The following is a 25,889-nucleotide window of genomic DNA, read 5'->3' on the forward strand; positions in this document are numbered from 1 at the left end:
GGTGGTGCCCTCAGTAAGGGTCGTCAAGTATAGGTGGTGCCCCAGTACAGGTAGCCAGGTATAGGTGGTGCCCCAGTATAGGTAGCTAGATAAAGGTGGTTCAGCCCCAGTGTATGTAGCCTGTAGCCAGATATAGGTGGTGCCCCAGTACAGAAAGTCCGCTGTAGCGGGATCAATCATCTGCTCCCCACGTTCAAGCGCTGATGTCACTCTCCTCTCAGTGCTGGAACGCCATGTGCTGGTTAGTGAGCCACAGGCCTGCAGCCAGCACATGCAGCCCTTCCAGCACTTTGAGGAGGGCCCAGGGCCCCCAGAAGCCTTGGGCCCCTCATTGCAGTGTCATTTGTCTCTCCCTGATGGCTGTCCTGCCTATGGACAAAAGAGCGCAACATTTCAAAGGCAAATTTTAGAGTTGTTCAAATGTACTTGGAGGGATGTAGGAGCTAAAAGGGTGGCCAGTGCGAGGGGGTCACCAGTAGAGAAGGATGATGAGAACACAAGTAATGATTCTGTCCTATTCACAAATAATGGTGTACATTTTTACACCTTCGATAATCTATCATTGTATTTTTATATGTAATTTTCCAAGCCAATAGAGAAACATATAAACCATAGATAGCAAATAGCTTTTAATATCTGCTGTAGTACAATTGTCAGAAGACATATTGACCCAGGTGGGATTTGAACCCACAATCCCCAGCTCCAGAGGCTGATGCTTTATCCATTAGGCCACTGAGCCCCTCACAGAATTGTATGCAGCTAGAACAACCACATAAAGCACGGAGTGAAGGAAATGCCCGGAAACAGAGTGCAGGGCCGGGCCAAGGCAGAGGCGAGAGAGCCTCCAGCCTCAGGGTGCAGAGTAGGAGGGGACGCACAACTTACTCAGCTATCATTCCCGTATTGTTTTTGAAGCAGAGATAAATAAGAAAAGGGGATACATGGCAGTGACTGCAAGCCAGATAACTAGAGAAGGCCTCAATTCACTAAGATCATGTTAGAGATAATAAGGCAAGAGAAAACTTACCTCCACACGTGAGAGAGTTATCTTACCTCTTCATTCCTTAAGTTACCTCTCCTGTAGTTAATTTACCTCCTCTGTAGTTAATTTACCTCCTCTGTAGTTATTTTCACATGCAGCTAATTAACAGCCTGTCTTTAACTCTGGAGTTATTTTAAGGATTGGAGAGTTAATTTAAAGACAGAAGAGTTAACTTTAGGCTTGCCTGAGGTAAAATGTTTCCTGAATACTACATGCCTTATCACCATGGTAACAACTCTAGAAGAGTTATTAAAGACAGGAGATAAGTTTAGTGAATTGAGGCCATTAAGGTGTTAGAAGAGTCTGGGGCGCCTCTTAGTCTAATAGCAATCAGTGTGTGATGGCTGGGGGGGGGGGGGATGGAAGCGCACTTTGGTGTCTCAGCCTTGGGTGCTGCAGGACCTTGTCCCGGTTCTGACAGAGTGCAAAGCTTATTCTAATGCTGGGAATACACCAAACAATTTTGTGTTAAGGCTCGTACACACGCCGTACTAAAGGCAACGATGGGTCCGTTGTCACCTCCCGGTGGATCGTTCAGAAACAGCCTTATCAGTCCGCCGACAGACTGTACACACGCTGTACTGTCTGCTGAAAACCCGCCAGCGGGAGGTGATGACGGACCCGTCGTTGCCTTTAGTACGTCGTGTATATGAGCCTTACAGAAAATCTAACAGAGAAATCTAACAGAAAGGGCAGTATATGAGGTACTGCTGTAGGGAGCTTCAAGACAGTCAGTGGCAGCTGTCAATCACTCCTGTGGCGCGGCCCCTTTCAGCCACATGAGCTGTTTATGGGGGCTGGTGCTTTTCCCCTCTCCCCCTGACACCTGTCAATGTAGGGGGGAGCCGGGGAGGACTACAATGCATTGTGACTCTGCTTTGTCATGCTGTGGCCCCGCCTTTGCACATGGCTCTGCCCCCTTGTGAGTCTAAAGTGGCAGGTGGAGGAGGCATGCTACATCTGCTGGCCACTACAATACACCTATCACTACTTACTTGCTACTACAATCTACCTTTTTAGATTGTGATTTGACATGTGGCGCACAGAGTAGTAAGGGGGGCCCCAGTAGATTTGCCCAGTATGGGGCCCAGAAAATTCTGATGGCGGCCCTGGCACTGTACATAGTACAAAACAAATATTGGGGAACATATATACATGAGAAGTTCAAGACACTGTACAGTGTAACGATCGGTGTAACACAGAGAGGGTCTAATTACCAGTGAACTGCAGTATCACCGAGAATACAGAATATACCCGATTATTGATGATCTGCAGTATCACCGATAATCAGATATATCTACTAACCTCTGGACACCTGAGATAACAAGTGAGTGTAGAGTGCAACAGCAATATTTTGAGTACTGCACAGTAGTATGTTCCTTCCGTAGGCCTAGACTCCCCCTGGGGAGGAGCTAGGCTGAGAGTAGGAAGGACAGAGTGTGAGTGACACCAGGGAGAGGGTGTCACTAACAGGTCTGGGAACTGCCTCTAACAGTAAGGCCAGTTCTCGAGGTCGGGCAAGCCAGGTCGTAAACACACAGACAGATAAGGTACAGATTCAGGAGACAGATACGGAATTCAATAAACAGGCAGGGTTTGGCAACAGAGAATCAGAATAGCAAGGTACAGAGTCAGGAGGCAAATACAGAGTCCAGGAACGAGCAGAGTTTGGCAACAGGATATCAGAAATAGCAAGGTACAGAATCAGCATTCAGGAGGATTAGTCAGGCAAGCAAAAGGTCATAACAAATAATACAGTTCAATATTCCTAACGCTAAGGTGTGAGCTCCGTGATCATCAACACCTTTGGAAACTATGCTAGAACACAGATACTGACAAGGTCTGAGTGCTACCACGTAGAGATCGCAACGCCAGACACCAGAGAAATGACCAGCACCCAGTATATATACAACAGCGATTCCAGCGCCTCCCCTAAGTGCTGGACCACTGAGAAGTGGAGGAAATGTCAGCTGACCATCTTCTGGCTGTCATATGAACTCTGCCTCTCAGCGCGCGCGCGCGTCATTCTGAACCTGTGTGGACTATCAGTCCCAATCACATCACGCTTTGCAATGTCTCTGCTGGCCTGCACGCGGGGTGGGACGCACCGCTATCAGCACATGCGGTGGCCTCCCCGCGCCCGGTCAGACCGTCGGCAGCAGGCCTGTGCGCGCAAACCGCCGCGTCTTCGCGTTCCGCTATGCCAGCCGCGGAAACAGCCGCCTCATCCTGCGTCCATGCAGCGGCTTTTCCGCGTTTCTTCACAGTACCCCCCCCTGAGGAGTGGACTCCGGACAACTCCTTCCAGGCTTCTCAGGATGTAAAGCATGGAATTCCCTTCTCAGTTTGTCAGCATGCATGCGACATTCAGGTACCCATGATCTCTCCTCAATACCATACCCTTTCCAATGAACCAGATATTGTACTGAGTTCTGAACTATACGTGAGTCTAAAATCTTCTCTACCTCATACTCAGGTTGGTCATCTATCATCACAGGAAGAGGAGGAGTGGGACCCACATGGACCGCTGGTTTAAGCAGAGAAACATGATCTTACGCCACGCATACTGGCAGGAAGATCAATGGCATAAGTAACATTGTTGATCTTTCTAGTTACTGGAAATGGACCCACAAACCTGGGCCCCAACTTGGCTGAAGGCTGTTTCAAGGTTAAGTGATGTGTGGACACCCAGACTAAGTCTCCTGGTTGAAACTTCCACTCTAAAGAACGTCTTTTGTCAGCTTGACCTTTCTGACTTTGAAACGCCTTCCCCAAATTACTTTTCACGATCCACCATACGTCCTTAAATGACTTTTGCCAGGCCTCCAGAGCTGGAAACGGAGTGGAAGCAATTGGCAGTGGGGAAAATGTGGGTAGCTTTCCAGTAACCATCTGGAAAGGACAGAATCCCGTGGAAGAACTTTTCAAATTATTGTGCGCAAATTCTGCGAAGGGCAAAAACTTGACCCAATCATTTTGCGCTTCTGCAACGTAACACCTCATAAATTGTTCCATTAATTGGTTGACTCTCTCAGTCTGACCATTGGTCTGTGGGTGGTAGCCCGATGAAAATGACAGTTCCATGCCCATTTGGTGACAAAATGCCCTCCAAAATTTCGAAACAAATTGGACTCCCCGATCTGACACAATGTTTTCCGGAATGCCATGCAATCGGAAAACGTGGATGATGAACAAATCGGCCAACTCCTGGGCCGAGGGAAGTCCTTTCAAGGGCACAAAATGGGCCATTTTACTAAAGCGGTCGACTACCACCCAAATGACCGACATGCCCTCAGACCTGGGAAGCTCACCCACAAAATCCATGGACAAGTGAGTCCACGGCTCACTCGGGGTGGGCAAGGGCTGCAACGTTCCCACAGGTGCCAGCCGGGAGGGCTTACTTTTTGCACACACTGCACACTCTCTAACATACTCCTTGCAATCCTTTGCCAGAGACGGCCACCAAGCGCACCTGGCAATCAGATCCTGTGTTCTGGAGGCCCCAGGGTGTCCCGCATTTTTGTGTGAATGGAACATCTGTAAGATCTGAAGACAGAATGGCAATGGTATAAACATAACCCCTTTAGGCTTCCTCTCCGGGGCGTCCTGCTGAAAGGGCCCTAATGTCTCCGTCCAGTCTTTCCATGTCTCAGTTGTTGCTAGTACCAGTTATTGCGGGACAATGGTCTCTGGGGTAGAGGGTTGTGCTGTCTCTGGCTCAAAACATCTGGACAGGGTATCTGCCTTAATGTTCTTGCTACCTGGAGTGTACGTAATTATAAATCTGAACCTCGAGAAAGACCATCGAGCCTGACGGGGACTTAATCTTTTAGCTCCCTCGATGTATTCCAAATTTTTGTGATCAGTGTAAACTGTGATCGTATGTTCTGCTCCTTCCAACCAATGACGCCATTCCTCAAAGGCTAATTTGATGGCCAGGAGCTCCCTGTTGCCTATGTCGTAGTTTCTCTCTGCCGGAGAGAACCTACGAGAAAAATAGGCGCATGGGTGTAATCTACCCTGCAACCCTGATCGCTGAGACAGCACAGCCCCTACCCCGACCTCCGAGGCGTCCACCTCAACAATAAAGGGGTAGCAAGTGTCAACGTGCCTTAGGATGGTTGCAGAGCAAAACAAATATTTTAACGTGGAGAACGCTTGCAGAGCTTCTGGAGACCAGTGGGTAGTATCTGCCCCTTTTTTAGTGAGACTAGTGAGGGGTGCAATGACAGTGAAGTACCCCTTAATGAACCTTCTATAGTAATTGGCAAAGCCCAAGAATCTCTGCAGAGATTTTAACCCCACAGGTTGAGGCCACTCCAGCACAGCAGAAACCTTGGCAGGGTCCATCGACAGGCCCGAGGTGGAAATTATATACCCTAAAAAGGTGACAGATGTTACCTCGAAGATGCATTTCTCCAATTTAGCGTAAAGCATGTTCTGCCTTAGTTTGTCCAATACAAATCGGACGTGTGTCCTGTGCTCAGAGAGGTTGTTTGAAAAAATAAGTATATCGTCAAGGTATACTAACACGAATTTGCCCAACACCTCCCTGAATACCTCATTAATTAGTTCTTGGAAGACGGCCGGGGCGTTACATAGCCCGAAGGGCATCACCAGGTACTCGTAATGCCCGTCGGGCGTGTTAAAGGCCGTCTTCCATTCATCGCCCTTTCTAATCCGTACCAGGTTGTATGCACCCCGTAAATCTAGTTTTGAAAAGATTTTAGCGTTGGTAACCTGTGTAAACAGGTCATCTATCAGGGGCAAAGGGTAGCGATTCTTTACTGTGATTTTATTCAGGCCTCGGTAATCTATGTATGGCCGCAGGCCTCCTTCTTTCTTTTTAACAAAAAAGAACCCTGCGCCAACGGGTGACCGGGAAGGGCGAATGAACCCCTTGGGTAAATTCTCACGAATGTACTCCTGCATGGCCACTTTCTCTGGCCCAGACAAATTGTAAAGATGCCCTCTTGGGGGCATACAACCAGATCGGAGATCGATGGGACAATCAAACGGGCGATGTGGCGGCAACTTATCAGAAGCCTTGGGACAGAACACATCAGAATACTCGGAATATTGTACTGGAACCCCCTCCAAATGAATCCTGGTCTGGCCCAATGTCACCTTCCCTAAACACTGCTGGAAACAATGAGGGGACCAGCTAGTTAACTGCCCCGTGGTCCAATCGATCTGTGGAGAGTGAAGGTGCAACCATGGCATGCAAAGGATGACTGTGGAGGTGGTCATGTGTAACACAAAAAACTGTAATCTTTCGTTGTGTAGTACCCCTATAGTGACTTCCACCTCTGGTGTCTGAGACAGCGGATGATTACTTTGCAAGGGGGAATCATCTACTGCCGTAACCTGAATGGGTGGTTTTACCGGGGTGGGCAGAATACCTAAATTCTTTGCAAATTCAAAATCCATAAAATTTGCTGCCGAGCCTGAATCAACAAAGGCATCAGAAACCTCGGTTTTATCTTCCCATGTAACAGTACAAGGGAGAAGTAACCGTTTATCTTCTAGGGGTAAGAGACACGCGCCTAGGGTGTTACCCTCTACAACTCCTAGGCGGTAGCGTTTCCCGACTTATTGGGACAATTACGTACTCTATGACCCCCCTCTGCACAGTAAAGACACAGCTGCTCAGACATCCTATGTCTTCGCTCCACTTGGGATAGTTTTGACCGACCAATTTGCATTGGTTCGGGTGGAGGCGAGACAGGAGGAGGTGGAGTTACTGGAGGCGCAGCGTAGGACACCATTTTTACCTGACTACTACCCCGAGTTTCTGATAGCGCAGCCTGCGGTCGACTCGAATGGCCGATGAAATGGCCTCATCGACTGTCTTAGGTTCAGGCAGACTTAACATGAGATTAGAGACCTCATCTGACAGTCCCGATAAAAAACAATCTAAGAGGGCATAAGTGTCCCACCTGGCTGAAACTGACCACCTCCTAAATTCCACTGCGTAATCCTCAACCGGACCCTTGCCTTGACGTAAAAGCTTGAGCTTCCGCTCAGAAGTCGCAGCAAGGTCTGGGTCGTCGTAAATTACTGCCATAGCTTTAAAAAATTCCTCCACTGAAGTGAGGGCTAAGTCTCCGGTGGGCAAACTGTACGCCCACGTCTGAGAATCGCCTGATAACAAAGTCTTAATAAATGTGACCCTTTGGGCCACTGTTCCAGAAGATCGGGGTCTCAACTCAAAATAAGATAACACTCTACTTCTAAAATTTCGGAAGTCAGATCTGTGACCAGAAAATTTCTCAGGTACGGGTAAACGTATGTCAGAACTAGGAGGGGATCGCACCTCATCCACTGCTGTCTGGAGGGTTTGTAAAGAACCCGACAAGGCTTCGATCATGTCTTGTGGCTACCCAGCACTTGGTTGATGTTCTCCACCGAAGTGGCAAGTGCGCCCAGACGGTCAGTGTGTGCGTCCATTTGCATTTTGGTCTGGCGTTCTGTAACGATCGGTGTAACACAGAGGGTCTGATTACCAGTGAACTGCAGTATCACCGAGAATACAGAATATACCCGATTATTGATGATCTGCAGTATCACCGATAATCAGATATATCTACTAACCTCTGGACACCTGGGATAACAAGTGAGTGTAGAGTGCAACAGCAATATTTTGAGTACTGAACAGTAGTATGTTCCTTCCGTAGGCCTAGACTCCCCCTGGGGAGAAGCTAGGCTGAGAGTAGGAAGGACAGAGTGTGAGTGACACCAGGGAGAGGGTGTCACTAACAGGTCTGGGAACTGCCTCTAACAGTAAGGCCAGTTCTCGAGGTCGGGCAAGCCAGGTCGTAAACACACAGACAGATAAGGTACAGATTCAGGAGACAGATACGGAATTCAATAAACAGGCAGGGTTTGGCAACGGAGAATCAGAATAGCAAGGTACAGAGTCAGGAGGCAAATACAGAGTCCAGGAACCAGCAGAGTTTGGCAACAGGATATCAGAAATAGCAAGGTACAGAACAGTGGCGTAGCTAAGGAGCTATTGGCCCCGGTGCAAGTATTACATGGGGCCCCCCAAACACTCTATACATAACTAGTGATATGGCGTACCAAAGCCTGCCAAGGACAACCACAGTGTCAGAGATGTAAGAAGTTCTCCTCCAATACAGTATATCAGCACACCGAGTCTTCTGGAAACACGTTTTTTTATTGAGCCATCCGTACAGGACCAATAGAGAGCTAATAATGTGATACTGCGTGGACCCTTCGGGGCCCCTCTGGCCCAAGGGCCCCGATGCGGTCGCTACCTCTGCACCCCCTATTGCTACGCCACTGGTACAGAATCAGCGTTCAGGAGGATTAGTCAGGCAAGCAAAAGGTCATAACAAATAATACAGTTCAAGCTCCGTGATCATCAACACCTTTGGAAACTATGCTAGAACACAGATACTGACAAGGTCTGAGTGCTACCATGTAGTGATCGCAACGCCAGACACCAGAGAAATGACCAGCACCCAGTATATATACATCAGCGCTTCCAGCGCCTCCCCTAAGTGCTGGACCACTGAGAAGTGGAGGAAATGTCAACTGACCTTCTTCTGGCTGTCATATAAACTCTGCCTCTCAGCTCGCGCGCGCGTCATTCTGAACCTGTGTGGATTATCAGTCCCAGCCACATCAGTCACGCTTTGCAATGTCTCTGCTGGCCTGCACGCGGGGTGGGACGCACCGCTATCAGCACATGCGGTGGCCTCCCCGCGCCCGGTCAGACTGTCGGCAGCAGGCCTGTGCCTGTGCGCTTCGCGTTCCGCCATGCCAGCCGCGGAAACAGCCGCCTCATCCTGCGTCCATGCGGCGGCTTTTCCGCGTTTCTTCACATACAGTCATGACATTCACTAGCACAAAGACAAATGCATACCGTATTTTTCGCTGTATAAGATGCACTTTTTCTTCCCCAAAATGTTGGGGGAAAAGTGGGTGCGTCTTATGCGGCGAAGGTACGGATTTCAGGATGCAGAGGTGCGCAGGGAAGCAGTATATACATTACCTGCTCCTGCCGCCGCGCTCCTGGCTCCAATCCTGCTTCCCGATCCTCTTCTTCCATCTACCACTGCCTGCTGCTGCCCCCGCTGAACATCGCTGGCCGGTCCTAATTAGCCGCGCAGGGATATGCTATCAGCGTGTGCCAGGTCACGCACCCCGGCTCACCTGGTGTGCTGATAGCGTATCCCTGCGCGGCTAATTAGGACCGGCCAGCGTTGTTCGGCGGCATGCGTGACCCCGGCGTACGTGGTTTGCTGATAGCGATGTTTGGCGGTAGATGAAAGAAGAGGATCACGAAGCAGGATTGGAGCCAGGAGCGCGGCAGCAGGAGCAGGTAATGTATATAAGTGTACTCACGCTGCCTGCACAGGGGGGACACCGGCACTGGAGGACACACGGTCAGGGGGACCCTTACAGAGGGGGACACAGCCATAACAGTAGGGAAAATGACACAGGGGGACACTGGATCAACAGGGGGGCACGGGCCCAACAGGGGGACACTGGGACAACAGGGGGGCACAGGCACAACAGGGGGACATGGCAGGCACAGGGGGAACTGGCACAACAGGGGGCCACAGGCACAAGGGACAATGCCACAGGGGACACTGGCACAACAGGGGGACACTGCCACAGGGGACACTGGCACAACAGGGGGACACTGGCACAATAGGGGGACACTAACACAGGGGGCCACAGGCACAACAGGGGACATGGCAGGCAGAACAGGGGGACACAGCAGGCACAGGGGGACACAGCAGGCACAGGGGGACACAGCAGGCACAGGGGGACACAGCACAGGACCAGCACAGGGGGACACAGGAACAGCCAATCACTACACTGACCACATAGAGGAACATAGGCAGGCAACATGGGAACAACCAATCATAACACTGTCCCCTTATGTGGTGTAATAGTATGTAATGTAACTGGAATGGGGGGGGGGGGTCCTTAAGACACCCCTGCATCATAGACACACCTAGGTTTAGTTTTTTCTTTTTTTCCTGATCTTTGCCCTCTAAATCTGGTTGCGTCTTATATGCCGGAGCATCTTATACGGCGAAAAATACAGTACATAGTTAATGTGTAGTTTAAAATTGGTACATGTTCCTATGACAAATTACAGGAAAATAAGAAACACTAGGAGGAGGTCCCTGCCCTTGTGAGCTTACAGTCTAGAGGCAGATGGGGTGGAAACAAGAGTTAAGGAAACACAGGGGATAGAGCAGTAACCTTTCAATGCTACTTAAAAACAGGCAAGTGCCTACCTGCAAAAGAGTGCAAGCCCCACCTGTGGGATATAATACACACCGAGCATACACATGACCTGTCTACCACTGGAGGAGGATGTTAGTTTCCTGTAACAGCTTGCATGTAACCTATTAAGTACTCGTCCCTCCCACTGCGAAGAAGTCGATCCTCCATGGGAGGGGCCTAACACTAACTAAATCCTAACCTATGTATATGCATAGCCTGGGTGCGGCTAATCAAATAAAATCAAAAATTGAAAATTGCGCAAAAGGTGGATCAGCGCAACACCAGGCCGCCTCCGAATGGCCTCCAATCAGAGGTGCGCTGAGCCCCCCCCCCCCAGAAACTACAAACGCACCTTGAACCCAAACAGAAGCTCTGCATATACACCAAAAGCATGGCTGTTAAATGGGAGCAGCTGACCAAAAACGAATTAAATTAGCACATAGCAAGGAAATAAACAGCGCTGCTTAAAAACAGGCAAGTGCCTACCTGCAAAAGAGTGCAAGCCCCACCTGTAGGATATAATCCACACCGAGCATACAAATGGCCTGTCTACCACTGGAGGAGGATGTTAGTTTCCTGTAACAGCTTGCATGCAACCTATTAAGTACTCGTCCCTCCCACTGCGAAGAAGTCGATCCTCCATGGGAGGGGCCTAACACTAACTAAATCCTAACCTATGTATATGCATAGCCTGGGTGCGTCTAATCAAATAAAATCGAAAATTGAAAATTGCACAAGGTGCGTTTGTAGTTTCTGGGGGGGCTCAGCGCACCTCTGATTGGAGGCCATTCGGAGGCGGCCTGGTGTTGCGCTGATCCACCTTTTGCGCAATTTTCGATTTCATTTGATTAGCCGCACCCAGGCTATGCATATACATAGGTTAGGATTTAGTTAGTGTTAGGCCCATCCCATGGAGGATCGACTTCTTCGCAGTGGGAGGGACGAGTACTTAATAGGTTGCATGCAAGCTGTTACAGGAAACTAACATCCTCCTCCAGTGGTAGACAGGTCATGTGTATGCTCGGTGTGTATTATACCCCACAGGTGGGGCTTGCACTCTTTTGCAGGTAGGCACTTGCCTGTTTTTAAGTAGCGCTGTTCATTTCCTTGCTATGTACTAATTTAATTCGTTTTTGGTCAGATGCTCCCACTTAACAGCCACGCTTTTGGTGTATATGCAGAGCTTCTGTTTGGGTTCAAGGTGCGTTTGTAGTTTCTGGGGGGGCTCAGCGCACCTCTGATTGGAGGTCATTCAGAGGCGGCCTGGTGTTGCGCTGATCCACCTTTTACGCGACCTTCCAATGCTACCTATAGAACATTATAGGCTTGTCTGAATAGGCGTGTTTGCAGAGTACATTTGACAGTACCAAATGATGATGAGGGGGAGAAGATGCAGGCACGTGTTAACACATGTTATAGTAGCAGTCTGCAGGTGTTGTGCATATAGCTATGCACATGTATACACATGTGACAATTATCAGCCAAAGTGGGCAATAATGACTGCATAGTGCATGGAAATGTTTCTGGTATTGAAGTAGCGCATGTTGCGCATATAGCTCATTCTGCCAACAGTCGTATTTAAATATTTCTATTATTTGCCATTTATTTGCCACTCTTCTAATTCCTGCACAACGGAAGCACTGAAGTGTCGGTGGCCTCCTGCACATCCAGCACTCCTTGTATCACCAGAGTGGTGACCAGTGACAAAAAATTTGACCAGTGTTTTCTGATGATCAAGTCAACCCTCATCTGTGAGTCAAATAATCATACTCATTTACATTCATGATTGGTGGGCATTCTGCTCCCATTCTACTTGCATTTTACATCTTATTTTAATCCTGAAACATCAGGGATGCAAAACCGGGTAAATGTACAGCTCCTAGGCCTGACACAATGTAAATACTGTAACCCAGCACTTCTGCTGCATAACACACAATGGCTATCATTCATAAAGCATTTCCGCATGCGGAAATGCTGAAAACAGCTCACTTTAGCAAAGTCTCCATTCATAAAGGCTCTTGTGTGGTGATTATCATAAAAAATGTAACAAACTGTCAATTCATAAAGATTACCGCAAGCGGTATGAGGACGTGGAATACCGCCCCCTCTGATGTGGCGATAACAATGTTAAGTTAATGGAGACACAGACCTCCCAGGCAGACACGGAGAAATGTATCAACTCCGCAGTTTCTCCTGTTTCCGCAAGCCTACCGCCTGCCTACCGCCAGCCTAATTCGGGAAATCTCCGCACTCCTATCGGAACTGTATCCTTTTCTATGAATGCCCACACAGAAGTCTAAAATACCGGCAGCTGTGTTTTTCCGCACTAAGTCTCATTACCGATAACACCTTTATGAATGATACCCAATGTATAGACTGACATATTGTTAATATTCCCTTGGCTGATATGTTACTTTCACTATCCGACTTACAATCTACCCATCTCTAAGCCTTGATATTGCACATGGTACAGGGTGAGGATACAACATGTTCGATCCTTAAAGGGGTTCTGTGGAGGGGTTAAAAAAACAAAAACCATCACTTACCTGGGGCTTCTATCACCCCCCTGCAGCTGTAATGTCCAGTGCCGCCCACCCTCGATCCTCGGATCCCCGCCGCCGTTCCCGGTCTAATATTCGTCTAAGTAGACGAATAGCGCTCACTCCCGCGCGCGTCATCGGAAGCTTACAAGCGCAGTACGAAGTTTTCTTGTACTGCTCCTGTGCAGTAAGCTCCCGATGATGCGCACGGGAGCTGCCGCAGTCTAGTTAGACCCATAATTGGACCGGCGGCGGGGAACGGAGCATAGTAGGAGGACGGCGTGGGACATGACAGCTGCAGGGTACCGATAGAAGCCCCAGGTAAGTGGCGGTTTTTGTTTTTTTAACCCCTCCACAGAATGCCTTTAAGTGATGTTGGACGTATGCTGTATAACCTTTAGAAAGGGGAACGACTGTAGACCAAAGTGGTCTTTATTGTATGGTTGGGCCGACTTTTATCTATTGTGTCTAGGTACCTTTATGGTAAAAATTCCTCTCTGAGTAGACAAATAGTGGTTAAGTCCCAAAAAGAGTATCTAACATCTTACCAAACTGAAGCCTTTCATTGGAGTTAAAGCTATGACATGATCAAACACATACACATGCAGACATGGCTTGGCACACACACATACAGTTAGAGCAGGATTAGCCACCAGGCAACCTAGGCAGGTGCTTGGGGCCTAGTGGGTGTCAAGGGGTCCAACTGTCACATTCTTTGACCTCTCTTCAGTTCAGCTTACCAAAAGCACCCCAAGAGGGCCCCAAATGTACTACTTTGTCTAGGGCCCCATTGCATCCTAATCCATCTCTGCATACAGTCATGGACCGACCGACCGACAAACACATGCAGGCATGCTGGGACTCACACACATGCACAATATTAAATTATGATGGATTTAATCAGGATTGCTTGCTACTAGCTTAAACACACATAACCCATTAAAGGAGCAAAATTATATTTACTATGACATCAAATGTAATGAAACAATGAAAAGGTTAAAATAAAAAACACCTCTCATTTAACTCACCCTTCAGAGGCAGTACTTGCTAAACCAATTTTGCAGCATCATATCTTGTTACTATGTATTTTCTTTCAGTTGCCGTGTCTTGCGGGTGTATCACAGAATCAAACTGAATCAAACTGATCATGAGTGCGTGCATGAAAAAAGGGCGCCGTGAAAAAAGGGCCCGGCTGGATAACGAAATGGCACCAGTGGATAACAAAATCTGATAACGATAAACATCGTTGTCAAACTTGGTTAATGATAAATACCGTTGTAAAAACAGACGGGAAATAATAACGAAAATATGTTAACGTTCAAAATCATTACGTAATTTAAAAATACAGTTTAACCCAACCCTACCCTCACACAGAACCACACAGTGGTGCCTAAAACTAACAACTCCCCTGGTGGTGCCTAACCCTAACTCCCTCCCCGGTGGTGCCTAACTCTAACCCCTATTGATATAAAAAATAGATAAAGCATATATACAGGAATATACATCTCTCCAGTTGTTGTCCATCATCCAAAATACATTTTCAAAGTTCCTGATTGTACCGTGTATGGTACACACAAATATAGCTTTATCCTTAAAAATGATATATAGAGTTCTATTCTTGTATAAAGAACTTAAAGTAGATATATCTTGATCAATCAAAGCTAGGTAGTTGTCCCTAAGCTTGCAATTGCATTTAAATAGTAATGCTTACTGAATGTATATGAAGTATAGCATTAAAAAGTTATCTAAAAAACTTAAAAAGCTGCTGAAGTTTGAAATGACAAGTCTTTAACGTTTATATAAGCTATTGTCAATAAATTCACCAAGAATAATGCATATTACCTCTCTTGTGTTCTAGAATCACAATGGAAGGTAGGTAGTCTTTAGGCCTCAATCGATCTCAGTAGAGTTTCAGGCTCGATGATAAAAAATATACCAACCTGCCAGGGCTTTTTATTGTAAAATTTCTAAGATGGCGTCGGTTAGAGAATTTTATGGTGACGCACAAAACTTAAACTTATTTTTAACTGGTACATTCTGACATTTTGTGACTTTTTAAAGTAGCGGGTTATCTGAGCAGGTGCGTACATATATGACGCTACTTGGCTTATTAACGTAAGTAATCTACGCTTTTCTAATCAAAATGACATCAATAACATTTTAATTCAAATATTTGACACCCCCCTAGTGGTGCTTAACCCTAAAATCCCCCCCCCACCCCCCTTCATGTTGCTTAAAACTAATCACCGCCCAGGTAGTGCCTAACCCTAACCACTCCTCCTGTGGTGCCTAACCCTAACCACACCCTCTTCAGAAACACCCTTTTACACATATCTTTGATAACGTAAAATCTGTACATCCCTACAAAATAATAGGGCAAAAACTATAACGTTGCAAGCTTCTAAAACGATAACATACTTCAAAAACTGTAATGTTCTAATGTTGTGAACAATATTTATTGCAGCGCCCTTTTTCTGCTTTTTTCACCATATTAATGATAATTGCATTAGAGTCTATATCGGCCTTTTCGTCCACCCTCAACTGGCACCCTTTTTTCCTGCTACCATATGAGCCTACCACACGGTGCTGTCCATCTGACCTGTGCAGCTGAGCAAGGAGAAAGATGTGGGGAAGAGGTAAATGGGGCACTGTGTCTGGGGCAATGGCCAGAATATCAATACTATTTTACACTACGTATTTCCTGGATTATGGCACCCCAGGTCCAGATATGTTTTTGAATTTTTGGTTCCAACTCATTGTATAAAATAAATAGTATACTTTAGTATATAGATGAAAAGAAAAAGAGACAAAGCTTGAATAAAATCTGAGCTAATTTAAAAGGGAGTGACTTTTATGGACATTATGAAAAGCGCCTCCTTTTGTCCTATGAAATGTTGCCATCAAAATCACAGAATAGGTTGGCTTGGCTCCAGTCTGGTGCTGAATATTGATTACCAGGCAGATGAGTGGTACCCAGATACCAAAACTAAAGAGATGGGTTCCCCTAGATACCAGAATGTAATAGTTCTACACCCCCAAATCCATAAATTACTTAGCTATGGCCCCACGAGATACAAGAAAAGTATTGATGTGCCTCAGACAACTGACGTGAGAGGGATATGGAGGCTGCCATATTTATTTCCGTTTAAGCAATACCTGTTGCCTGGCTATCCTGCTGATCCTCTGCCTCTAATAATTTTAACCATAGACCCTATGAAATTATTGAAATTATTATCAGATCTGACCAGATTAGCTGCATGCATGTTTCTGGTGTGATTTAGACACTACTGCAGCTTAACCTCCTTGCCAGTTATCCCGAGCTCTGCTCGGGGTAACCCACCTCAGAGGATTCCTCATGCCCTGGTGGGCCAATTTGCATAATCTTTTTTTTATATACATCCGGATACTTACGATCACCGCCGCTCCTCGCCGATTCGCCGCTACCCGCCACATCAGAGGGTGCCCTCCCCCCCGAGACCCGTGCGCTGCCTGGCCAATCAGTGCCAGGCAGCGCTGAGGGGTGGATCGGGACTCCCTCTGACGCCACGATGTCGATAACGTCGGTGATGTCAGCGCGCCCGTCGCCATGGCGACGGGGGAAGCCCTCATGGAAATCCCGTTCAGAACGGGATTTCCGGATGGGCAAAGGCGCCGGCGGCAATCGGCGCGTACGGGGGGACGCCGCAGGGAGGGGGGAAGCATGTAGCTAGCGCTAGGCTAGCTACACGCTAAAGAGAAAAAAAATTGCAAAAAAAACACCCTCCCTGCCGTGCGCAGCACATTTTTAGAACGGCAGGGAGGTTATTAGAGCCCAGCTGTCAGTCAAAGTGTATTGTTTAAAGAGAACCTGTAACAAAAAAAAGTTTCCTGAGGGTGCTCACCTCAGGAGGGGGAAGTCTCAGGGTCCCAATGAGGCTTCCCACTCCCTTGTAGCTGCAGGCAATCCAGCGCTGGCTCCCCCGAAGTGTCCCGGAATCCTCGCCCGACACGCCTGACAAGCGCTTATAAGGGTTGATTTATTTACCTTTCCTGGCTCCAGTGGGTACCACTATCGCGAATCTGCATGCGTTTTCTGCACGCAGATTGGCACAACCAATACAACTTAATTAGCCTGTTTCCACTTGTCCACTTGTCAGGAAAACGGAGCGTTTTTCTGTGCAGGAAAAATCTGCATAGCAGAGCCATCAGAATTCACACACCACAAGGCAGTGTGCGATTCGCATACAATGTCATTAATAGGAAATTCGCATGCGTTTTCGCTATGCAAATTTTCCATGTGAATTTGCATGCGTTTCCGCCTAGAATAAATGTAATTCGCAAACCAGCCTCATGACTCTGCCTCCACCACCTTGCCACTGTCCCCCCAAACGTAAATGTGCCCCCTCCCATTTCAAGTTAGGAAATTGAATGGTCAAGTGGGTTGCAAAATTAATAGATGTAAGAAAAGCATTTATACTTATCTTCCTTCAGCCCCCTGTAGGCCGTTGACTCCGCCGGCCTCCTGGACGGCTCCGATCGTCTCTTGGCCAGCCTGGTCTTTCCCTCCAGCTGGCTCAGTCAAGCAGTACTGCGCATGCATGGACCAGCCCACACGCACCCTCATCGCGCTCCTCATTTGCACATGTGCAGAATGCTCCCAGCGTCAGGAGCATGATGGGGGCTCGTGCATGGCCGGGCATGTGCAGTAGTGCAGGACTGCCGGTGACTTGAGATGGGCTAGCTACCGGACGATCTATGAGGCCTGGGAGGGCGGTGAGGAAACCAGTGGCCTAAAGGGGGCTAAAGGAAGCCCCAGGTAAGTATAAATGCTTTAGTTAATTTCATCTCAGATTTCCTTGAAGCCAATTTAATTATGTTGCAGCGGGGATGCTATGCCCCTGCTGCATCCTACCACAATGCAAAAAATGACATTTGACCCTGCGGCAGAGTGGGCCGACAGGGTCATATGCATAGCACCCCCCCATCTCCCCGCACTCCCCTTTGTGCCCCTTGCCCAGTGACATACTCCCTGCTGGATAGGAAGTTTGTCACTAGGACCTGTAGGGATCCCCATCGTATCCCATTATTTTGCGCATGCGCTCCACAACACCCTCGCCAACTTTTTTAAAAAGTATGCATCGCCCATTGAATTACATTACTTCTTACTACATTTAAAACAATTTGTAAAATATTATTATGCATTTAACATCTGTATATTATTATGTGTTTAATATCTGTATAAAATCATTCTTTATATTTATTTTGATCATGAAATGTTTAAATAAATGAGTATTTATCTAGTACGTTCAGCTAAGCGGTAAATATATATAATTGCTGATTGACTTGGGGATATTTTTTTTTCTTAACAATGCTCACATGAAACATAATCTCTGAGGGTCTTCCCTCTAAGGTTTCCACAAATATTTATATAATGAAATTCTTCCCATTATCCTATTAGCAATACACTCATAAGAGAAGACCATGAAACACTGCAAAAACAGAACCTGGAAGAGCTCAGTTACCTTTGTTATGTTGATAATCGTGAAAATCAACTACTGGACTTACTTGAACTTTAGCTTTTACTCCTTTTGTTGTTAAAACTGTTATGAATATGCACACAGGAAGTCTTTATATTACTTTTTTATTTATTTTTAACGTTATTTGCAGAAACAATGAAGGAACAGCTGAAGAACTGCACTTCTGAAAAAGATTTTCACCTCCTGCCGTTTGCCATATCTGCACATTCACAGCTCATAGTTTTTACAGTGATCTTCTTGATGTATACTATGACCGTGTTAGCCAATACGATGATTATCGGTTTTATATGTCTACTCTCCTGGCTTCACACGCCCATGTACTTTTTTCTGTGTAACCTTTCCCTGCAGGACATCATTTACATCTCAGCCATCCTTCCTAAATTTTTAGCTATCATGAAATATGACAATGCCACCATTACTTTTCCCGCCTGTGTAACCCAGCTGTTTCTTTTTGTGTTTTGTATTGGAACTGAATTTCTGCTCTTAACGTCGATGGCTTATGATCGCTACGTGGCTATTTGTGCCCCACTAAATTATGCAACCCTAATGAACAAAACCATTTACATCCTTCTTGCTGCCATCTCTTGGCTCGTAGGATTCTTAAACGCATTAACGCAATCACTCATGCTTTCACGTGCGGAATTCTGTGGTTCTCAGAAGGTTGATCATTTTTATTGTGATTTGAAAACTATGATAAAACTAGCCAGCAGTGACATCACACACCTCAGGAATTTTCTGTCCGTAATAACAGTTGTTTTGGGTTTTATACCCTTTTTCTTAATTTTGGCATCTTACGTGTGCATCATCTACACCATTGCAAAGATCCGTAACTCTGAAGGACGAGTCAAGGCTTTCTCCAGCTGCTCCTCACATCTCACGTTTTCTTATTTTATGGGCCTTCCCTTGGCTCGTACACCATTCCAGAGTCTGAACATTCCCAGGAAAAGAACAAGCTCATTTCCTTGCTGTATACAGCACTTGTCCCACTTTTAAACCCACTGGTGTATACACTACGCAACAAGGAAATCTTGAGAGCAATAAAGCACTTAAAAGAAAGATGTTGCAGAGGAGGAATCTGATTTCAAACAACTGTAGAAAAAAACTGAATAAAAATAACACTATAAAAGTAGGCTAAAATAGCAATTTCTCTGTATAGATAGAGTTGACTTGTTAGGTTTATATAACCTTCACTGGCCACACATTAGTGTTGAGTCATCTATCACAAAATATCATTAGTTACTTATAGAGAGTCCGAGGTGGGCTCTTGAAAAAAAACAAAAACACTAGGCTACCTGATCCGAGGGGCTGAGCGGATCAGGTAGCCTCCAAAATCTCTGCCCTGTTCCCCGCTGCTCCTGTGGGCCGCAATGGCCCACTTTCACTTTCACGACCTCTGGGTCACGATGCTGGAATGAGAGATCCTTTCTCTCATTCACAGCATGCAAGGAGGCGGGTGGAGCAGCAGGGGGTGTGGCCAGAGAGAGAGAGAGAGAGAGAGAGAGCTGCTCAATGGCAGCTCTGGAAACCCTGCAGGAATGCCCCTGGTGGGCGTTTCGAACAGGGAATTCCTCTCCCACATGTTTACCTATGAGATAGCAACAAATATTGTCGCTAATCTCGGGGGCTATAGTGCGTCGGTGGGGGGGCAGAGAGCGGTGGTGTGGGGACACATAGGCACGTCATGAGCCAGAGAACATACCTCTGGGACATCTACCCCCCCCCCAAAAAAAAACCCCACCTCGGGTTCTCTGTAACTACTACAGCTGCACGGATGTGACTCTCACATCAGCTGCTGCTGCTGCTGCTATAGCAGCATGGATGTGAACGTCCATGCACTAAGCCAGGTGCCTTGTGCGATCGTGCACGAGCACAGGAATGCTCTCAACAGCACCCAAAGCAGGAGGGATTGGTGGAAGGAGACATGTGTCCCCTGAGCCAATCCGTGCCTGCTAGTGAGAATGATTGCTGACTGTTACAGTCAGTAACAGCGACCATTCTTCATAAATAAATACAGGAAATTCCTGTAACAGTGATCGTGCACATGCAGCATTGGTCAAAAGACTTATGTGATCCCTTGACCTCTGTGTCTGCAGTGATCGGCCCAAGGGATCACGTGATGGCCAATCAGTGTCCTCCAGTCCCTCAATGATCACTATTACTGTTAGTAACAGTGATCATTAATAAAAAAAAATTAAAAAGAATGTGTAAAATAAAAAATATTTTTAACAAAGGTGTTCATGAATGCCCCCCCCCCCCTCCCCAAGCAGCAATACAATACTGGGTGCAAGGGATCATGGGGTCATTGAAACAATCAGTGTGCCTGAAGGTCCATACCTACAACATGTTTTTTGCTGCAATTTTTTTTGTGATGTGTGACAATATAGTGAAACATTGATTAATGAAAATTAATTAAATGATGTTTAGCGTCCAGTTTGTTATCAAATAATGTATATGGGACCTCATACTTAGGAAAGTTTCAGCAAAACTACATGAGTCGGTAGCTTACAAAACACCCACTTTTGAATAGCCCTGGTTGTTAGCTTTCCACAATGTAAAAAAATGTCTTTACTCTGTGGCTGCTAAAACTTCTCTGCCATCCTATTTACCTTTAACAAGTCCAGTTTGACCCTGCCAAGACCTTGTCTGGCATCCAGCCTTACTCTGTCTCGTTCCAGCCCATCATCCTGCTAGCCTCTGCCTTAAAGGGATACTGTAGGGGGACGGGGGAAAATGAGCTGAACTTACTAGGGGCTTCTAATGGTCCCCCGCAGACATCCTGTGCCCGCGCAGCCGCTCACCGATGCTCCGGCCCCGCCTCCGGTTCACTTCTGGAATTTCTGACTTTAAAGTCAGAAAACCACTGCGCCTACGTTGCCGTGTCCTCGATCCCGCTGATGTCATCAAGAGCGCACAGCGCAGGCCCAGTAAGGTCTGTGTCTGCGCAGTACACTCCTGGAGACATCAGCGGGAGCGAGGACACGGCAACGCAGGCGCAGCGGTTTTCTGACTTTAAAGTCAGAAATTCCAGAAGTGAACCGGAGGCGGGGCCGGAGCATTGGGGAGTGGCTGCGCCAACACAGGATGTCTGCAGGGGACCATTAGAAGCCCGGGTAAGTTCAGCTCATTTTCCCCCGACCCCCCTACAGTATCCCTTTAAGGTTTTGTGATAACCACTTCAGGACCAAAGCAAAAAAATATTTTTAAATGGGTTGTTTTGCTAATCTAGATATTTATACAGTATGTAGAATCGGTGTCTAAAAAAATGAATAATATGTAATATTTAAAACAATGATGACTTTTTTTCCTTTTGGCACCCACAGACAATGATGAGGATGGAGGTTAGAAACACTACACTATAGAGCTAATAAAAAAGAAGTGACAGAACCTCTCCAAATGCCATTTGGGGCTGCCAAATTCACCCAAAACCCCACCAGGGCCCCACTAGGTCTCCCTCCAAATTTATTTTGGTTCCCGTGGCCTGTGCAGTGTAGCGACTCACCTGTTCTGGCTGCTGCGCTCCCATCCATAAGTCCATGGCTCCGTACACTGCTATCATCATGCTCACAGGGGTGCCTCTCCTCCATGACCCGGTGTATGTTATTACGTAGTCATGCACCGGGTCATGTAGGACAGGCACTTCAGCGAGGATGAAAACGAGGGTGTACAGACCTAGGAAAGTGTGCCGATCAGAACAGGATGATGGTTCTTGGGGACCCAAAAAAAGTTGGGAAGAGACCCGGGGGGAGGGGGGAGGGATGCGCTTGGCGGATTAGGTAGACCACAGATACCTAGTCCTCCCTTGTTCTTTATTTGTCTTTGTCATTCTTTTTCTGTCTCATCATTTCTTATATTGCATGCACCATGCCCCACCCATCCCACCCCAGAATTCTGTCATCGGCATATTTGCATTTTCCCAGGAAGAAATGTAGCTGGAGATAAACTGAATTACCTTCAGAGCATCCCTATTGTGCTTGGGATTCAGAAAGACTTGCGACTGCACTGAATTATCCATCTTTCAAAATATCCAATTTTGCTATCCAGACAAGTACCAACCATCAAAGATCGAGGATAGGATCATAGGTCAACAGGCTGATGAAGATAATTGTTACTACACTGTAGTTGTAGATAAAGTAATGCCTGAAGAAATACTATAGGATTCTCACTGATGATACCTATCATAGATGGTTACATTTTGTTCCCACGGATATATTTCAAGAACAACATCCGTGTTTATTAATGTATGTATTTATGCATTTCATGATAAAATTATCTCTACACAATCTTACATCTATTTATAGTTGGGCATTTAAAGCATGCATGGTGACCTTAGTTATGAGGTGTTCATAATTGTGATGATGGAATTTTTTGATCTTTATCTCTTTCTCAGAATGCAGATGATTCATTCTGTTTTTGCATTTATTATGATGTCAGCTTTAACAGTAGGCAGCGAAGAAAAAAAAAAACCTGTTGCTTGTGGAGTAAAGGTCCATGATCTGTCCAAAAAAATTTGTAGAAGTGGTTCAGCCAGTTGCGTGTGGTCCGGTATAGTCATGGAGAGAATATGAAGCAATAACAAGAAAAGTTGTTTAGGTGATACATTTAGTGACTAACTGTACAAGAATTCTTTACAAGCTTTCAAAAATTTAAAGAGACCCTGAGCACTACCTACAATCAAAAATTTAACTTACCTGGGGCTTCTTCCAGTCCACTATAGGCCGCTAGATCCCCCAGCTTCCTCCTGACTCCTCTCTGTGTCCTGCCGGCATCTCCTGTTACCGGCGACACCCAGGCCAGGTATCGGACCGACTCTTCCTGGATCTAGACGCTCCGCATCATCACGCCAGCTGCTACACGTCATCTAACTCTAAACCGCGCATGCGCGGGACTGTCACGCTGGCCGCCATGATGACGCATAGAAGCCAGCGTGATGACGCAGCGTTTCAAGATCCAGGAAGACACTTAGGCCACACCCCTAACCACACACCCAACACCCCCTAGTCACGCCCTCCACGTTTTTAAAAAATAAATATTTTTATTTTAATATTATTAATATTACTCCCGAAAGGGGGGGGGGGAGAGTGTGAGGGTGCCCGTGGGTGGGTGGGGGGGGGGGGGGGGGGGCGTGAGGGCGCCTGTGGGTGGGGAGGAGGGGAGAGAAAAAATTGATCGAGGCACCAGCCGCGGGGGATGCTGTATGCTATGCGGGATGGGCTTCACTATTTCTCCCTCCTAATGTGCCCCCCAGTGTGTCCCCCCCCCCTGCCTGCAGAGAGTTAAATGTGCAGCGGAGCGGGCTGTCATTAATCTTACCATTGCCTCTCCGTACCGCGGGGATCTGGCTCTTCTTGGCTTCCTGCTTCCTGTGACGGAGAGCAATGGTAAGATTAATGACAGCCCACTCCGCTCTACTGCACATTTAACTCTCTGCAGGCAGGGGGTGGACACACTGGGGGGCACATTAGGAGGGAGGGAGGGATAAATAGCGAAGCCCATCCCGCATAGCATACGGCATCCCCCACGGCTGGTGACTCGATCAGTTTCCCCCCCCCCCCCCTTGCCGAGCGGCCGGGACAGAAGGGGGGGAAGCGCGGGACAACAGGAGGGGCCCCCCAAATCGGGACCGTCCCGGGAAACGGGAGCCGACGGTGGGACACAGAGAGGAGCCAGGAGGATGCCGGGGGACTTTGCGGCCTAGAGGAAGCTCAAGGTAAGTGAACTTTTTGAATGTAGGTACTGCTCCGGGTCCCTTTAAGTTTCTTCTTCTGGCACTTTACAGAACTGAATCAGAACCATGCAAAGTAATGTCACAAACCAGGGGCGTAACTAGAAATCACTGGGCCCACCTGCGAAACCTCTCCTGCTGCTAAAAACAGCCCTGGCTGGGCCCCCTACCAGGCTTGCCCCCCACTCCCCGTGCAAGCTGGCTGCATCCCTTGCAGGGGCTATTGCTAGGCCCCTGTCACATACAGAAGCTTCCTCTTTTTGACATGTAAAGAATCTCATCCAAGCTTCTATTCAGGGTCGGACTGGGCCACAATAGTACAGTTTTTTCCCTTGGTGGGCCCCGCCTCCAGGTCTCCGGTGGGCCCCCCTCCTTGTCTGACAGAGCTCCAATTGCTGCCTGCAGCACAAAAATTCTCTTCTCAGTGCTGTAATCCCTCATGCTGAGAGCAGTGGCATAGCTAAGAAGCTGTAGGCCTCGATGCAAATTTTACAATGGGGTCCCCCAAGCACTCTATACATAACAATTGATACGACGCACCAAAACCTGCCAATGGCAACTACAGTGTCAGAGGTGCAAGAAAGGGATGGGAAATAGCTCGTTAATGATTACCACTGTTCAAAGTATCTATAGAAGTGATTATTATGGGCACAGGACCAATAGAGAGGTAATACTGTAGTTGAGGGAGGGCCCTTCGGGGCCCCTTTGGCCCAAGGGCCCCGATGCGGTCGCAGCCTCTGCAAAGTAGGACATTACTTTATATTGAAGGAGGGGACTCTATGCAAAGTTTTTCTGGGCAGCAGTGTCTCTGAATTACAATGCTGCTAAGGTCATGTACATTTGGCCCTGTCCATAATACATCATGACCACGCCCACCTTCCAGTGCATGGTCACGCCTTTTTTTCACCGCAATCATGGGATGTGTGGGCCCCAGGTTGAAATTTCTTTGGTGGGCCCCCAGTGTCCCAGTCCGACCCTGCTTCTATTCATCCTGACAATGGGTAGAGACACAACCCAAATACTAACCAAATTAGCTATTTGCCAGAAAGTACCTACATTTCAAATAGAGGAAGACTTGGTGCTAGATTGTGATATATAAGCTTTGACACAACTTTGTATGGTTCTGATCCAGTTCTGTAACATGCCTGAAGAAGAAACTTATAGCTTACAGTTTCAAAAGCTTGCAAAGAAACCCTGTACAGTTAATCATCAAAGCTAACCCAAGCCGGTCTAAAAGTAAAATAAATAAATAAGTAAAAAATGCTACCTGATTCAGGTGGTTGCTGGGTCAGGTTGCGCTCATTATTTCCTCTCCCCAGCACTCCTATGGCCTGGAATGCTTTTGTTTCACTTTGGTGACCTTTTAGAATCATGATGCCGGAGAAGCAGCGTCTGTGCACTCCTCTGACTGACACGAAGGGGGCGGGGAGAGGCGGGAGCAAGCAGCAAAGAGCCTGTTAGAAGGCTCTGATAGGCGGGGAAGGGGCGTTATGCAGGCGTTCCTATCCTGCAGTGGGACACCCATTCCCCATTAGATTGCCAAAATTCTGGGGGGACTAGCAAGGTCGTAGAGGGCACGGAGAGCGATGAGCGTGGCACACAGAGGCACACCCTGCAGATGGGAACATGCCTCTGTGTCCCTTTTTTAGATTTAGAAACCGCCTCGAGTACTCTTTAAAGCAGAGTTACCCAACCCTGTCCTTAAGGCCCACCAACAGTTTTGCAGGAAACCACAAACATGCATGGGAGGGTAATTAGTGTCTCACCAGAGCTAATTAACTACCTCTGTGGCTTTCTAC

The 25,889-nt window shown here is 47.2% G+C and overlaps 1 protein-coding gene and 1 non-coding gene across 2 annotated transcripts; one reads left to right on the top strand and one right to left on the bottom strand.

Moving 5' to 3' along the window:
* Nucleotides 1–666: 666 nt before the first annotated feature.
* TRNAQ-CUG (transfer RNA glutamine (anticodon CUG)) lies at nucleotides 667–739 on the bottom strand. Its single transcript has one exon. It is a non-coding gene; the product is annotated as a tRNA-Gln (tRNA).
* Nucleotides 740–18,503: 17,764 nt separating this feature from the next.
* On the top strand, nucleotides 18,504–19,464 carry LOC137533458 (olfactory receptor 5V1-like). The gene is given in 2 exon segments (XM_068254844.1): nucleotides 18,504–19,245; nucleotides 19,248–19,464. Coding segments are annotated over 2 exon segments (942 nt in total). The 3' UTR covers nucleotides 19,448–19,464.
* The last annotated feature ends 6,425 nt before the right edge of the window (nucleotides 19,465–25,889 follow it).

The sequence above is a fragment of the Hyperolius riggenbachi genome, chromosome 9 (genome assembly GCF_040937935.1).
Source record: "Hyperolius riggenbachi isolate aHypRig1 chromosome 9, aHypRig1.pri, whole genome shotgun sequence".
NCBI lineage: Eukaryota > Metazoa > Chordata > Amphibia > Anura > Hyperoliidae > Hyperolius > Hyperolius riggenbachi.